The sequence below is a fragment of the Cynocephalus volans genome, chromosome 2 (genome assembly GCF_027409185.1).
Source record: "Cynocephalus volans isolate mCynVol1 chromosome 2, mCynVol1.pri, whole genome shotgun sequence".
Lineage (NCBI taxonomy): Eukaryota > Metazoa > Chordata > Mammalia > Dermoptera > Cynocephalidae > Cynocephalus > Cynocephalus volans.
The window spans coordinates 189,802,629-189,819,624 of NC_084461.1; the positions used below are offsets into that span (position 1 = coordinate 189,802,629).

Genomic DNA, 16,996 nt, shown 5'->3' on the forward strand with positions numbered 1-16,996 from the left:
GTAACCAACTGAGCTAACTGGCCAGCCCTATATAAATTATTTAAACTCCTTTTATAAGAAGGATTTGTCCCTTCTCTCCATTTATTTATTTATGCAATTATTTATATCGGTACAGACCCCTGTATATTTATTTTTTACATTGGGTTGTAACTCAGTACTATGGCATTTATATTGTTGCTGAAATTATTGCAGCTTTGGCCATTGGGAGCTTTTCCAGGTTGGCTCCTGTGTCCTTTGACATTTTCCTATCCTTTTGTTTTTGAGCACTTCCTTACTTTCTGGCTCTACAAGATGTTCCTGGCTCATCTTATATTTTCCCTGCTCCAGCCCTAGAATCAGCCATTTTTCTATGGAGCCCTGGTTCCTTTCATGGTGACTGATGTTTAGAAACCAAGTCTGGTGTTGGGTGTGCTCATTGCTACTGAGTATCACTGCTTCTAGGCCCTTTCAGCAGACAGAGCTAGAAAATATGTCTGTATTCTAATCCATGTTTACACATGTAATTATGTCTCTCTCTGTTTATGTGTGTAAATCCATGTTTACACATATATCTATAATTATGTCTATATCTGTTATGTTTAAGGTCAACCGAGTTCATACTGATGTCTCTGACTCTTATGCAGTGCCACAGAGTTCATTCTGGCCTTCCTCTTGCTTATTTGTAACTTCTTTCTCTACCAGCTAGAATCTTGGCTCCCATTTTCTATAACTTACTTGTTCATCCCTAGTGTACAGGTAAAGTAGTTTCAGAATTGCTAACCTGTACCCCTGTGAGAATTGAATTTACCAACAGGGCAACCCTTTGAAGGAAATAATTACATACCCCATGGAGAGTGTCCTTTAAGCTACATCATGCAGAGACCTATGCAGTATTCTCTCTGAGTGAATCATTCTGTAGGACAGAAGTTACTTTTAAAAATTCTGTAATGACAGCAGAGCCAGGATGGAAATACAGTAGTGCAGGCTAAATTTAAGTCATTGCAGCCTAAATTAAGCAAAACTTAAACTGGCCTGGTGTGGCACTTACCATGCGGCTGCTTATATTTTATTAAACCTTTTCTTTTTGTTTGGTATTATTCCTTTAAGAAATATTTGAATGCCTTTTCTGTTCCAGACACTGATTAGATGCTGAGGATTTAACAGTGAACAAGATGGACATGGCTGTTGACTCATGGAACTTAAGTTTCACCAGATGTAAAATTTGAGTTAACTTGAGATCATGCCCCCATGTGCCCCAACTATTTTATTTCTTTCCCAAGGCTAGTGCTTCTTCACATATCTTCCTTAATCTTCCTTAATCTACTTGGTCCAATGAAGAGGCTTTCTGACAATTTGTTCATTCATTCCTGCATTAATTAAAGTAGGTTGTACTATGGGCCAGGCACTGCACCAGGTACTGGGAACCTAAGCAGTCATGTTCCTAAAATGGGGAGAAATCCAGCAGGGCTAGAGTAGAGGGAGTTAGAAGGAGACCATGAGGTGTGATGGGTGGGATTGGAAAAGTCTGCAGAGACCAGATTTTTGTTTGGGAGGTAGCGGGGAAGAGAAGCTCACAGGGATTTTAGACTTTATTCTGAGGGAAGTGGGAAGTCATTGAGGAGTTTGAAATAGGGGTGTGACATATAAAGATCCTCATTTTAAAAGAGGACCCTGGCTTGAGTATGAGTAATGGGTGGGCACCAGGCTTGGGCAGGTACAGAGGACAGTAGGAACTGCTGGTGGTTTGGACGGGGTGGGTGGAGCTGAGAGCGAGTCTGGAGAGAAGTAGAACCTAGAGGCGTTTGTAATTAGATGTGGAAGGAGCCATGGTATTTGCAGCCCTCACATCTGGACCAGTAGCCTTGTTGTTTGGTAACCCAAAGAAGAGCATTTTCATTTTACCCTCTCTTCCTGCTCTTGACTTTTGGACTTTTCGTGATTTAAGATTTAAGAATGTAATTGGAGTTCCTGCACATGGAAAGATATTTAATGCCAGATGACTCTGGAGCCTCATCGTGGATCCATCCTCACAACGTTGGCTGTGTTTTAACTGGCCAGGCCACAGATTTATTATAAACATTGTAGGAGGCTTGGTAACCATGCTATAACCCCGAGTTTTGGTGGGATATATAGATCAATTTGAGATTGTTTTCTAGGCCTCAGAAACACATTACCCTCTACCCTCCCAAAACCAAACCCAAACAAACCAAACCAACCGTAATCCCTTGAGAATTTTTCTTCATCTGTAAGACAATCTCTGTAAGATCTTTTTCTTTCTAAATAGAAAGCTCCGACATTTTAATGCCTTTCCTTGGGCTGCTTTGATTCATTGAGATGTACCTGTCCCATTTGTATTAATTATTCCTCATTAGAAAAATTCTTTTGTAATCATGTCATGTACAAATACTGATTTTGATTTTCGAAAAAGTCGAGTAGGGAGGGGGAAATGGGGGGTTGCTGTTCAGTGGGTATGGAGTTTCAGTAACACAGGATGAAAAAGTTCTAGAAATCTCTATACAGTAATGGGTATGTAGTTAACAATACTGTACCATACATTTAAAAATTTAAGAGGGTAGATCTCATGTGTTTTGTTTTGTTATAACCACAATTTTTTAAAAAAAGAGTAAATAAGCAAATTTACTCTTTAGTTTTTATTTATTGTATTTTTAAATTTTTATTTGAAAAAATGAGTTAAGACTTTTAAACTTTAGAATAAGTTTTAAAATAATGTTCTCTGCCAATTCTTCCATTTCATATTTAATTTTAAATTATATTGTCTCTTTCTACACTTGATCTTAGCCAAAAGCCTGAGAAGCAATATATTGTCTCTTTCTAAAGACTGTTTCTTACGTAAGTCAAGATTTCAGTGCTAAAAATCTGTGGCTGTTACTCAGAGGTGATTATTCACAAGACCTTCAGTTTTTAAAAAATGGTTGTTTAAAAATTAAAATACTATGTAAACTAAACAAAACATGTTCATCTTGGATTTCTGTTTTGCAGCTTCTTCCCTAGACTGTAAGTTCTGTAATGACTGCTTTATCAATTAATAAATTGGCATGGCTGCTTTAACAGACGCCAAATAATAGTGGTTTAAACAAGATAGAAGCTTATTTCTCTCTTACAGGCAATATGGGGGTAAGGGTTTAAAGGCAGCTCTGTTCCTTAGGGTCATCTGGAGACCCAGGCATTTCTGTCTTGTCACTCTTCTGTCCTTTAGGATGTTCCCTTTCCCCCATGGTTGCAGACAGCACAAGGAAGTGGAGGGCAGGCAACTGCCTGTTAGGGTCAGATAGTAAATACTTAGGCTTTGCAGGCCACATATACTCTCTGTGCATGTTCTTTTTTGTTTACAACCTTTTAAAAATGTAAAAACTATTCTTATCTGGAAGCCTTACAAAACAGGCCCTGGGCTAGATTTGTCCCACATGCCATTTTTTTGCCAACCCCTGTTTTATGGGCACACTTTCCCACCTGTAAAACAGGATTAATGAAAGTATCTTTTCAAAAGGTTATTATGAGAATTAAAATGAGATAACATATTCAAATAGTGCCTGGCACAAAGTAAGTGTTTAGAAATGTTAACTGTTTTTGTTATGATTTATATCTAATTCCACCTATGAAAGAGAATTTATACATTTTTCTTTTACCTCATTTTTGATAATATGAAATTTATATAGATATAAATTTTGACATTTTTATCTATAATTGCCACAGTTGTTTAGTGTAGCACTATATTTAAATCAGTGCTCTAGTCCTTTTGTCATGGTTTCTATTGCTCTGAATTCTTTGTTTTGATTTGATTATTTTGATAATGTGTCCTACTGGCTAGGTTGTATTATTAGTGGGTTTTTAAAGATGATGTTATATTCCAAGTTTTTGCACGCTTGAAAACGTCTGAACAGGTTTTGTATCTGAAGGTTAACTTAGCAGGGTATGAAATTTTGGGGTCATCTTTCTTTCTCATAGGAATTTTAGAATTATGGGGCTGTATTGAAATCTAAAAACAATTTGATTATCAACTTGCTTTTTCTGCTTGGAGATGGTATGGACAGTTTCTTCTATGTTATGTGCCCTTTTAAAATGCAGATTTAGGTCTTTTTAAAATTTCAGAAACGTTTTCTTGCATTCTGCTTTAGAAAATTTCTTCTGTTCTATTTGTTCTCTTCAGGAATTCCAGGGTTAATAATACTCCCTCCTACCCTGCCTCACCTCCAGTCTGCCTCAGCCAGTAGGGTGGGCTAGCCCTTTAGAATGTGGGACTCGCTGCTGTGGCTCTTGACACAGTGTTCCTTATTTCTGCCCTGGCCTACCTATGTTCCTGGGTCTCATTGCTGTAATGAGAAGTTTACAGCCTTTCACTTCTGTGACACTGACATTCAGGGCTTGCTTTTTTCTGGGGCAGTCTGAGTGGGTATTTGTTAGGTCTGAGCTTTCTCTTCATTTTGTTCCAACTTTCACAGTATTAAAGCAGAAGTTCTTTTTATATTTATATTTTTTATTTATGTTTTATATTTAGATTAGAGTGGTAGCATTCCCTTGTTTTATGTGTAATGGGATTTTTCACTTTTTATTAGCTGTTGTTTTGGGTGGGTTTTGAGTAAGGCATGGAAAAAGACACCTCACTGATGGATTTAAATTTCTCTTATGCTTTATGTTTTATTTTTAAATATTTTAAAAATACAGTACCACAACCCATAATTGATCACTTTGTTTGCCACATTTCTTTTATGTCTTTTTTCTTTTATAAAAAATATCAAGTGTAACAGGTACACTTTGACCCCCACCCCAGATCCATCCCTCATCTCCACCCCCAGAACTCCAGAGCAATCACTAGCCTTGCAGTCTCTTTTTATATTTAAAAATACAAATATAAATATCTGTGAACAGTGTATAACCTTGGTTTATATGTTTAGAATATTTGCCCAGATGGTATCATACTGTTTTATTATTCTGCAGCTTGTGTTTTTCCACTTACCATGATTAATGAAATCTGTTTTGATGTGCATACATTTTGTTGTTGTTCTTTTTCATTGTTGCATGTTATTTCATGATTATGGATACATCACATTTCTTTGTTCTGTCAGTGGACACTATTAAGAACAGCGCATCACAGGCCATCCTTGGACAGCTCTTTTAGGCTTATGTGCAAGGGTTTCTCAGGAAGTAGATGTTCAGAGTTGCAAGATTAATGCCTTTTCATTTTTACTAGATACTGACTAGTTAGCACTTTTACCACTAACTAATTGTGCACCAAAGTGATGGTAACCAGTTTTCCCTCTCGCCAGCAATGAGTGAAAGTTGCCCCTGCACATCGATATCGGACACGGCTACCCTTTCTGCTATTTGCCTTTTCCTGAGCGGTCCTGTAGTGAAGGGAGCATTATGTAATGATGTTCATTTGTTGGCGCAGATTTTCAGAACTGGCTGTTTCTAGATGAATATAGGAGTAGAAAAGAGTGATAAATGTCTAATCAGGAGTCCTGCCAAATATAGTTCATTCTACATCAGAGATGAGATTATATTCCTACTAGTTTTCCTTGCCTTTTTTTCCCTCCAGGGTATTGTTAAGAGCCAAAAATAAAATAAAAATAAAATTTAAAGGTGCTAGGGTCTTTTCCCACAATGAGGGAGAGAAGTGAGAAAGTGTATTGTTGTTTCTGGTAAAAGTGCTACCATCTTTTGTACCTGTGTGCTATTTCTTCTTGGAGTAAAGTTATTTCTGGAGCTCTTCCCTGACTGTTTCCCTGAGAACTGTTCAGTATGTTGCAAATGAACTGTGAAATGATTGGATGCTAATGTGGCAATCAAAGTATAAAATTGCTCAGCTCAGAAACAGGTACATTTGGTTCAATACAGTAAGTTGTTTATGCATGACTCTCTGTGCTTTTGAATTCTTGGTTCAAAAGTACTTTTCACCTATAAGGTATATTTACATTGAGTAGTTCCCTAACAGTTTGGTCAACATATCAGTATTCTCAAAGGTCTACCTGTCTGTCTCTCTTTCTTTTTTTATTTTTTTGGTGGTGGTGGGGTGTGAAATATCTTTTTGCTTCTTTATTCCTTTAAAAAAGTCACAGTCCCTCATATATGCACTCTTCCAACTTTCAGAAAAGCAAGAGGAAAGGTCATGAATATACAAATATTAAGTATTCACTAGCGGACCAGACAAGTGGTGATCAGAGTCCCCTCCCACCTTGTACCCCAACGCCATCCTGTGCAGAGTAAGTAGTGATGAAGGAAATTTTTTTTTTTTTTTAACCTCAACATATTTCTTTAAAAAGACTTTAAACAAAAATAAGTCTTGGCAGCAGATGCCTTTCATTGGTTCACATTATTGTTGCCCAGTGATTACTGTGTCAGTGACTGGTGTTAAGGATTGAGTTGATGCTATCTAAACTAATTTTTAATTTTCCTAAATGGAAGGCTGATTGCTATGCTGGCTAGGATAGTTATGTGGGATTATATATACTTATACCTATACTTATTATAGGATACTTATATGGGATTATAAGTATATCAAGTGTTGGTTCTCCAAGAAGAATCTATTTTTATTTTGATGGGGTAGGGATTGTTGCAGAAGTAGGTATCATTCCTTATGATGTGTTAAGACTCTTTGCTAAATAAAAGTAAGTAAATTGACCATTAATGTGTCAGCACAACCATAATCTGCTAGTTTTCCACCAGTCAACAGAAGTCTACTTTGCATGTTTAAACCAGGGGTTGGCAAACTACAGCCTGCAGGTAGATCTGGGCCATGGCCTACTTTTGTATGGCCCATGAATGGTTTTTAAAGGATTGTAAAAAACAAAACCAAAAACAAACCCAAAGAATAGTATTTCAGAGACTGTTGGGCCTACAGAGCCTAAAATATTTACTCTCTGATCCTTTCTGGAAAAACATTGCTGACTTCTTGTTTAAACTCGTTATTTTATTTATTTATTTATTTTTGGTGGTTGGCCAGGGTGGGAATCTGAACCCTTATCCTTGGTAAAACACCACACTCTAACCACCTGAGCTTACTGGCCAGCTCCTCCTTGTATAAATTAAAACATGATAGGAAAACATTTGTTAAATTGATTGTGAATAGCAATTGTAAGTCATTATTTTTCTCTGTATTGTAAAGTCACTCTCTAGTATAACATTTACTTTTTATTTTCTCCTAAGAATCTTATCTCTATTTGCTTCTGATGTGGCTTTTTAAACCCCTGCTGATTTTAATATTCTATATGAACATTTTAGTTAGCATATATGAGGCTTGTATTCACATCTGCTTTCTATTTAACATTGAAATGAAATTATATAGAGAAGTATTCTCTCCTCCAAGTTGCCTCTTCCTTCTGCCTGCTTCTTTTCTTTCCCAGTGGACTGACTGGGAAAGTTGATATTTTAAATTGCTATCTGCAGTAATTTGCAGTGGAACCAGAATGTCAGGGCTCTGAGTGAGTCCTTGCCAGAAAGCTTTCCCCTCATGATAGCATAACAGAATCAGCTCTGATGACTCCCGTATTACCAGTGGCATGTCTGTGACTGACAGGCTCTCTGTCCCTTCACGTCATCTCCCCTGTAGAGTACAGAACCAGAATACCCCAGCCCTGGAGCCCCTGTTAGGCTGGCATTCACAGTTGCTGGGTTCCTCATCCTCCCAGACTGGTCTGACCACCCCGCCCTGCTCAGTAGAAAGAAGTCTGGCTTCTTTGATGTGTTGGCCTCCCATCCTAGGTCCCTAAACCGCCCATTGCCCTTCACATAACCTGAGCTGAGGCTAAATGCATCTCTAATCACTGCCTGCTTCTCCTACATTTCCTCTTCTTGGAACTTTTGCCTGTTCAGATTCCTCTGCTGGAAATTAATGTGATTCTTTTGTATATGTACGTGTCCTATCCCCCTTCATGGTCTAACTCAAATGTCTCATCCTGCAGGCCTCCCTTTTTCTGCCCACCTAGAAAAAACAACCTGTTTTCCCCCCAACGTAGGCAGAGCACAGGGATTTGAGGCTCTTATTTCACTTTTAACTTCATAATTATATTGTTGTATGTTCATGTCTTATAACCCTGCTGAGATGTCAGCTCCTGGGGCAGGAACTGTGTCTGCACCATATCTGGTTTCCAAAGAATGTAGAATGTACTTTATAAATACTGTGTAAGCTTAAACAGCTCGGTCTGCATCTTCGTAAATGTCTTCTTTTTTCTTTTCTCTGCAGAATGAGAGAGGATAATGCTAGAGTCTATGAAAATGTGGGCTTGATGCAGCAGCAGAAAAGTTTCAGATGAGAAGACCCGCCAAAACTTCAGCACAGAAATAGGTACTTAAATGCAAGTGTTTTATTGGTTAATTGTTTATAAACTTGTGGTATTTTTAAGCAGGTGAATAATTTGTGAATGTTTCAGCAAAGTGTACCATAAATGAGTTTAACAAACCAGCCTCTTTTTCCCCTCTCCCTATACTTCTTTTTCCAAGCTGGATTTAGTTTAGAGTTCATTACACTTGATTTTAACTTGTAGTGGATTGAATTATGTCCCCCCAAAACTCACTGAATCTTAAATTGTGTCCCCCAAGTTTTATGTATTAGAAACTTAGCCCCCACTGTGATTGTTAAGAGGGTGGAAAATCCTACTATGGTAATTGAAAGGTGGAGCCTTGAAGAGGTGAGTAGATTATAGGATCATGCCATAGTGAATGGATTAAAAATGGTGGTCAGGGGCATGGTTCTGAGAGCTTTAAAAGAAGAGAGAAGAGAGTCTTTCTCTCTCTCTGCTTCCACTCTTACAATGTGAGACCCTTGGGTCACTGTTGCCACCACCAGCTGGACCTAGGACTTCCGAGCCTTAGAAACTGTAAGCAATAATTTCATTTTCTTTATAAATCACCCGGTTTCAGGTATTTTGTTACAAACAACAAAAATGGACTAATACATAACCTAAAGGCCACAAAGCGATAGTGCAGAGTTCATTAAGCATTAGAATCAAATGCAGAAATAATTCTGCAAGGGGCAAAGCTAGCACTTATTCTAGAGAAACGATTGCTTAGTGGTGAAGAATAGGTATCACCATTCCTGCAATTTTAATTAGAGTTGGTTAACCCAGGCTGTGCTAGGGGATGATCTGGAGGGATCTGGGAAGCATCTGGGCATGGCACTGAGTGGTTAGGAGTCAGGATACCTGAATTGTCATCCCAGTTGGCGTCAGACTGGCTACGAGACATGGGTGGCGGACTCCCCTGGCCCCTGACTGCTTGGAATTCATCTCCCTTATATGTCTCTGTCAATTATTTACTCTCATCAATTACTTTTTTAGCCTGTGACCCAGTATGTGATATATGTTCTAATGATAAGCTAGAAACTCATAGTGTCAGTATTTCATCCATTTCAATAGGTAGTATATTTAAAAGTTTTAAGTCTACTTTAAAATAATTTAATGTTTTGTCAAGCTTTTAAATGTACACTCCTTAAAAATTCTAACTTATTTCCTCCCCAGATGTGAAACTTCACCCTCTCCCTAAAAAGATCAAGAACAGATGCAAGAACGTTTATGTGAAGAATTAATTTGGATTTGGAAGGCTTGCATTGTGGTTGACTACCTTTTGATGAGCAAAATTTGAAACTATTTAAAGACCACTGTATTTTAACTCAACAATACCTGATTTCCAATTACTCATTTCCTCAGATAAGAAGAAATCATTTCTACAATGTAGACAAATGTTATATTTTATAGAATTTTGTTTTAAATTGAGGAAGCAATTGTGCTCTATATTTTGCAGATTATGGGTATTCAAATTATAGTCAAGGAACTTTTGTTTGTTTTAAATAACCTTAACCAATTTAATTTTTTTTCTCTTAGGATGATAGTGCACTTGTAAGAAGAAATATTTGGGAAAATTAAGTAACAACCCTGGAGAAATGAGAACAATTTCATTTATCATTGCTTATCCAGTAGTGGATAATTCATTTTGATGGCTTCTTTTTTTTTTTTTTTTGGCTAAATGATCTTTAAGCCAGTGTCTGAGACTATCAGAAGCTGACTGTCTACCTTTGTATTGCCATTAAAATGTCATGGAGAAAAAATCATGGAAATTTATGAATTAGGATAAGAGGTGTTTTCTTCTTAGCAGATGACCAATTACATTCAGCTGTTGACTGAGAAGGTTATGGTAGGAAAACATTTGCCATATTTTCTTTGTATTTGAATAATTGTCTTATATTTAGAAAAAAGGCATCTACTGATGACCAATGTTTTGGTTATCAAATGTTGCTGACAAACCACCCCAAAACATTTTGGCCAAAAACAATAACTCCCCCACTCCCATCCCACTATTTAATAACTGGGCTCAGCTGAGCTGTTCTTCTGCTGGTCTTGCGGGTGGTCACTCACGTGGTTGGCAGGTTGGCTGAGACACTGGGATGGCTAGACTTCTCTCTCTGCATGCAGTCTTCAGGGGTCTCTCCTCCACCACATGGTCTCTCTGAGGCCTCACCAGCAGGATAGCTAGACCTCTTACGTGACAGCTCAGAGCTCTCAAGAGCTCAAAAGCAGAAGTGGCTAGGACTTCTTATGATGTAAGCCTGGAACTGTTGCAGCCTCCCTTCTATGGCCCTCTACTGATTAAACAAGTCACAGGCCCAACCCAGATTCAAGAAGAGGGCATAAAGTGGAGGTGCACTTCATTGGTGGCCCCCAGTCTAACAGACTGTCACAACCAGTGCCATGGAGAACCAACTATCGTTAGCAAAAGTAGAAGCCGCTAGTGACTTTGGGAAGTGGAAGCTGCTTCTAGTAGCTGGTATAAGAAGATAGTCATACTCAGAAATAAAGAGGGGACCTTCAAGAAGCTTCCTGAACCAGTTCCGCCAGCTCCAAGCATATTTTCTGAAACATTACTTGGGAAAATTGGTCTCGTAAGGATGGATGTGTTTAGAGGCGCAGAGCATGTGAAAGCACAACCACCCCATCATTGTTGTACCCCCAGACTGTGGTGAATGTGATGCTTTCGTAATACCACTGGTTTTTAGTCAGGCCTCACACCCATAGATGCAGTTAGGCTACAGTGAGAAGGAGCAGTCCTAAGAAGTCCTCCCATCAGATTGAATGAGCTCGTTTTTGTTTTATCCAAGCAGTGAGATTTGCTAGTGTTCTACCTTAAGTGCCTTCTCTAAAGACATCCCTCTTTGCCTGTGTGTTGAATCATCATTCAGTGAGTATATTTCAATTAAAGTATCATTGGTTGACTTTTATAATGATAATAAAATGCTAGGGCAACTTAGCATTTTATTTATGAAATCATGTTCTCCTTACTCAGATTCTCTTGCTTTGGCTTCTGAAAGGAAGGACTAGATCCAGCCATGGTAATAGTTCCTTTCTGAGGTCTTTCACCCCCTTGAAACCCTGAGATAGTTTGGGGAGCTCAGTGGCTGCCATTTTCATAGACAGAATGTACATTGACCCCCTCCCCCCAATATCCATTGAACTTAGAATTGCTTCAGAACACAGTTATGACCTGAAGGTATTACCTTATTAGGGGAATGTAATGACTGCTCTCTTCTTGTCAAGCCTGTAAAGGAAGAGATTCAAGTTCATTATTGGCAACAAGGATCTTGTATCCTGTTCTTTTTATTACATTGTCCCATTGAATTGTTCTCCATTTTGATTCGATTTTGTGGTAATATTTTGACTCTGGACTTTGGGGACAAATTCTTTCACCAGCATACAAAGGTTTGATTGTACAAATATATCTGCTGCATTAATGTCTCTGCCTGTAGCTTAAGATCGGTTGTTTCTGCACTTGGGACAGAAATACCAAATGTTGGCTTGCTTTGTTACAGGACTTGATTTCATTTAGATTTCCCTCTACAACGTCAGCAAACTATCATGTTGTTATGTAAACTTATGCTAAGACAAGATTTATAAAATGAGGGTACTTCAAAAAGTTCATGGGAAGATTCGTATTATCTTTCAATTCTATTTTTCCATGAACTTTTTGAAGTATCCTTGTAGTCCCTAGGTTGCTAAGGTTTGCAGTGTGTTTGGTAAAAGGTGATTGCAGGTTCTCAGATGAGATTACTCTACATGGGATGGAGTCAGGCAGAAGGGCTGGAAGATGTGGGGAACTCAAGGTACCGGTTTAAAAATATAGTGGAAATGAAAGTTCCAAAGAGGTGGTTTCTGAGGAAGTCACAGGGCCCAGGGCCAGAGCCGTCAGTAATAGGTGAATCAGGTTACCTGGAAAACAGGTGTGATAGTTACACACATGCAGTCTACTTCTGGGTTGCTGGTAGACATTAAATATGCACAATATCCTGTAGCTGGCTGAGTATTTAAAAATTGTAAGCATAGGATTTTATATTTGGGGTGAAGGAATTATCTGGCACGTGATATTGGGGTTTTTAAAAAGCCAAGTTTCAGAGACTTAATAGCTTTTTTCAAAAAATTAAAAGGCACTTCATGTTTGGTGAGTGGCCCTCCTGAAACTTATGGTCATCTCCCATTGAAATCAACGACTTTTCAAAATGGCTAAGTAGGGATGAGAAAATATAGGTAGGACTGTTTTGGTGTCTGCATTCTTTACAGAACCCAGTTGCTTTGGAACAGCCAAGAAAATGGCTAAGATTATTTTTAGGGGTTATTTTACTGGAGATTTTAAAAACTAATATAATGTCTTGGGTTATTTCTAGGTCAGGGGAACATGGAAAGGTATGCAGTTGTGAAGTGTTTTGTTGTAGATTAGTAATCCATAAAGGAAACTTAGACTGTAGACATAAATACAAACCCAGTACAGTTTTTTGTTTTCTGTATGTTGTTGGGGGAATAAAGTTTTATATAGCAAGCACATGGCCACCCTGATTTCAAGACACCTTTTTTAGGATCTGTATTAGCCCTTTTGTTGAAATCTTTTTCCTTCTTACTCTTGAAAAATAAGTTCCAAAATATAGTTTATTGTATCTTCCATCACTAAAAAGTTTGTTACTTTTTCACTACGGGCAGTTCACACAAGGCAAAAGTATTAAACAGTTGGTTTTAGTGTGTTGTATAACTTTGCTGTATATCAAACTAATTTTACAAGTTTTCATCCTAAACCTCAAATCATGTAATTAATAATTTGCCTGTTTATTTATGACTTAATTGTGATTCTTTTATTAATAAAAGCTAATGGAAAAGGATCCTTTATTAAGCTGATGACTAGAACTACAATTAATTTTCCTGCAGTATATGAAGAAGTATTGTACCAGAGTATTAAAAGTTATGTAATATTTTATTGATAAATCTATCCTTTAAAAGGAATACGTTTTAGGATGTCATCATTTTGATGTGAATCATGTAAATGTTGATAATATGCTGTTTATTATACATTTAGTGTTTCAAGAGATTCACTTAGTTGCCTTTTTGCCCACGTATATTATGTAGTCTATTTGCAATTGTTTTTAAAAATGACATTAAAATAATAGTTTATGTAGAAAAACATTAGTGGATATTGTCTCCCCACCTGTATTTATGGGTGTTAGTTCAACTGCTTTGCTAGTTGCAAAGCTGTATTATCGGAGTAAAAGTGTATTTGTAAACTGTATGGGAACTAAAAATTAGGAATAAAACCGTTTTCTTATATTATGGTATTTGTCATTTACTTCATCAGAAATGTCTAGGAAAAAATGGGACTGTAGGTCACTCAACTTCTCACACTGGCAAAATGCTGACATTTAGCAGCTCTAATCTAGAAGGTGACTTGGAGTATAGGCTAAATCCATCAGTTCCTCAGGAATTCATCGAGCGTGTACTATAGGCGTAGTTTTAGTAGACAGGGAATTCTATTTGGATGAATTTAAGAGTAAAGAGTAAAAAGTGTGTCTGTAAAATATACAGGAAATCATTAGAAAACACACAGAACTGAATGTAAATAGTATTGGGTGGGGATATTAAGTAAAGGTATAGTAAGGGAGGTTTATAAGAGGAGTAAATTATGTGCTATAGGACATATATAGTTCTTCCCTTTATTTGTTTATTTATTTTTTGGCAGCTGATCAGTATGGGGATCTGAATCCTTGACCTTGGTGTTACAATATCATGCTCTAACCAGCAGAGCTAACTGGCCAGCTAGCTCTTTCCTTTAGAGTAGGTTTAGGCCACATACAAACAAGGTCACCTTTTTCTGACAATGTACATTGGAATGGGCAGAAAGAAAGCATTTTATAAATAACAAAACAGATTATTAGTTTTTTATTGTAAATATAAGTAGTAGTTTGGATTACTTATTTACGCTGTAAAATACTATGACCCTCCTCTCAGTCTTAACTGAGTTGTTTAATGTATGTTTTCATAATTCAGTTTAGTTGATTAGACCAGTCACCTATCCTTTCGAAAAATACAGAGCACCCTTGAAATGCCAGGCACTGCACCTCTGTATTGGGATGAGCTGTGACCCACACAATTTGACACAGTGGCTGTCTACCTGGGGAGCTTGGCCTTGCTCAAGTCAGAAGGCAGTCACTTGCCTTGGAATAGCCCTACTGAAGATGCCTGTGGCCAAGACACAAAACAGAAATTAGATGATTAATTCCAGATGGGATGAGAGTCATGAAGAGGGGCTATGGGTTTGGATCGCAGGGGAACATAACTTTCTACAGGGGGCCTCTACTGGGTTTTCAGATCTTGGTACTGTTTGTTGTTTCTCTTCTGGAGTTTCAGAAGAGGTGCTGTATACACCGTTGGCCTGGAGACTGCAAAATCTTGTCATAGACAAGCCATGAAAGGAACTTCTAGTTCTATAGTTCCTACTCACAAGAAAAATCCCCAAGAAAATGTGTAGATTAAAGCAAAGCAGGAATCCTCATAGCAAATCAATTGTAGACAGAGAACTAAGGGTTTATTCAACTTGGTCATGCTCCTGATGAAAGCACCAACTTTTGGGTCATATTACATACATGCTTTGCATCCATCTGTTCTCTTTGACTCTATGAGGGGTAGTAAAAAGGGGACTGTGGCCTAAAGTGAACAGTTTTATTGCAGGAGCTATTTTTTATCCCCCTAGGAACTAGCTTAAGTTTCCAAACCCTGGATTTGCAAAATGATAATGAGCCAAAAATAGAGATTTGTTTTTTTATCAGCAGTAACAGCTACCAATGAGTTGATATTCATGTCAGTTGAGATCAGATCATTTACATACCCAAATATCATCATCATATATATACACTATAGCTGCTAAAATAAGGGTTATAAGAAAGCAATTCTATACTGCAAGACCTGTGGGCAGTTTATGGACAAGGGAGTTGTATGTGATGCTCAGACTTGAGATCATTTTTACCTGGTAAGAGCGTAGTTATACTGAACTGAAAAGAATTTGGGCTTCAAATTCTCTTCCATTTGGCAAAGGTTAAATCCCACTAGGGATTAGGCATTGAGGAGCAGATGGATAAAACAGATCCTGCTTTCAAGGAGCTAAGTGTGGTCAGGGAGACATGCACGCACAGACATTTGCCATCCAGTTGGAGTAGGCAGTAATAAGAGTATTAAATTGATGGTTGCATAGAGGAGTGAATTATACAGAAGTTAGAATTCAGAGGAGGGGTCACTTGAACTTGACCAGTGGGTCAAGTGTGTGTCTGTGTGTGTGTGTAGAAATAGAGATAGATTCTAGGCTGGAGTAATTGTCCTCTTATTTTCTTGTGGGTTCAGTCAAGGCCAGGTTCCTCTCTAGATCTTTCTAGAAATGAATTTGCAAGGCAAATAGTTGTTTCTTTGTTCAACTCTTGGTTCCTCATTTACCTCTGAAGAGGGACTCTTATGACCCAGGAGGAAGACCTTTCTAGCACTCTTGGATACATTCTGCAACAACGTAGTACATATTTTAATGTTTCCATTCTAGATCCCTGCATCTATTCACTGCAATTGGGGTTCAGCTCTTGGTGAAATTTGTTGACTAAAATCACCATTTTGGATTATCTAGGCTAGTTTTGCTAGAATTTTGTAGTATAATTTAGAGTGTACATTATGGTTTGCAATGAGTAAATTCTTTCTGAATATTATTACTGAGATCACTTTTTTCAAGAGGAAAATCAGGTTCCACAAAGTTTTTTTTTTTTTTTTTGAGGGGGGATTGTATGTGTTTTCATAAAATTTTGCAATTTGTTTAAATCCAAAAAGTTACATTGCAGATTATTTTTACATTTGATGAAGTTCGTTTATTAAGAAAGATAACATAATACTCAATCAGGACTATCCTAAAAAATTCAGGTGGTCTAGGCCCTGAATTTTAGCACCTCTGCAGAATGTATATTCCAAGTGATGGTATTTGAATTTGGTGTCCTGATTTAGTCTTACATGTTTGCATTTGTTTTTAATTTTTCTTTTATTGTGGTACAATATATATACATAGCAAAATTTACCACTTTGACCATTTTTAAGTGTATAGTTCAGTGGCATTAATACATTCACATTGTTGTGCAGTGATCACCCTGTCCATTTCCAGAACTTTTTCACGGTCCTGAACTGGAGCTCTGTACCCATTAAACAATTGTTTTTAAGGTCCCCCTCCCCACCAGCCTTTTCAATTTTTGCATAATTTTTGAATAGGTAATACATTCACTTAGAACAAAATATAAAAGGTTCAAAAGAGCATACAGTGGAAAATCTCTCGTCCCTGACTCCAATCAGTAGTGTACACCTGGGTACCATGAGCAGCTATAAACATATGTCCCACATAAAAGTGCTGGTTGCAAGAGTTTTACATATGTCAAGTGGATCGATAATGCAGAATTGTCCTTTTATGAGGCTGAACCTGGTCATACCTCCGCCAGCCTGTTTCGTCGCACTTTTATCCACTTAGCATGTCATCAAGATTTTACATCCTTTTCAATCTGATAGGTGAAAAGTGGTAGTTCAGTGTAACTAAGTTTGCATTTCTCTTCAAAATGAGGCTGAGCATCTTTTCCTGTGCTTTGTATATGCTTTTCTGTGAAGTCTATGTCTCTTGACATTTTTTTCTATTGAGTTCTGGGTCTGTCTTGTTTCGGGTTTTTTTGCGGCTTGCTGGTATG

At 37.6% G+C, this 16,996-nt stretch overlaps 1 protein-coding gene across 1 annotated transcript in view; it reads left to right on the forward strand.

The window, feature by feature from the left end:
* The window catches only part of PTPN11 (protein tyrosine phosphatase non-receptor type 11), an 84,631-nt gene extending 71,057 nt beyond the window's left edge, over positions 1 to 13,574 (forward strand). Inside the window, exons 14-16 of the mRNA XM_063085332.1 lie at positions 6,088 to 6,200; positions 8,180 to 8,281; positions 9,453 to 13,574. Of these exons, the coding sequence (XP_062941402.1) occupies positions 6,088 to 6,200; positions 8,180 to 8,249 (183 nt within the window). The 3' untranslated portion in view covers positions 8,250 to 8,281; positions 9,453 to 13,574. The remainder of the gene's footprint in view (positions 1 to 6,087; positions 6,201 to 8,179; positions 8,282 to 9,452) is intronic.
* Positions 13,575 to 16,996: the final 3,422 nt, after the last annotated feature.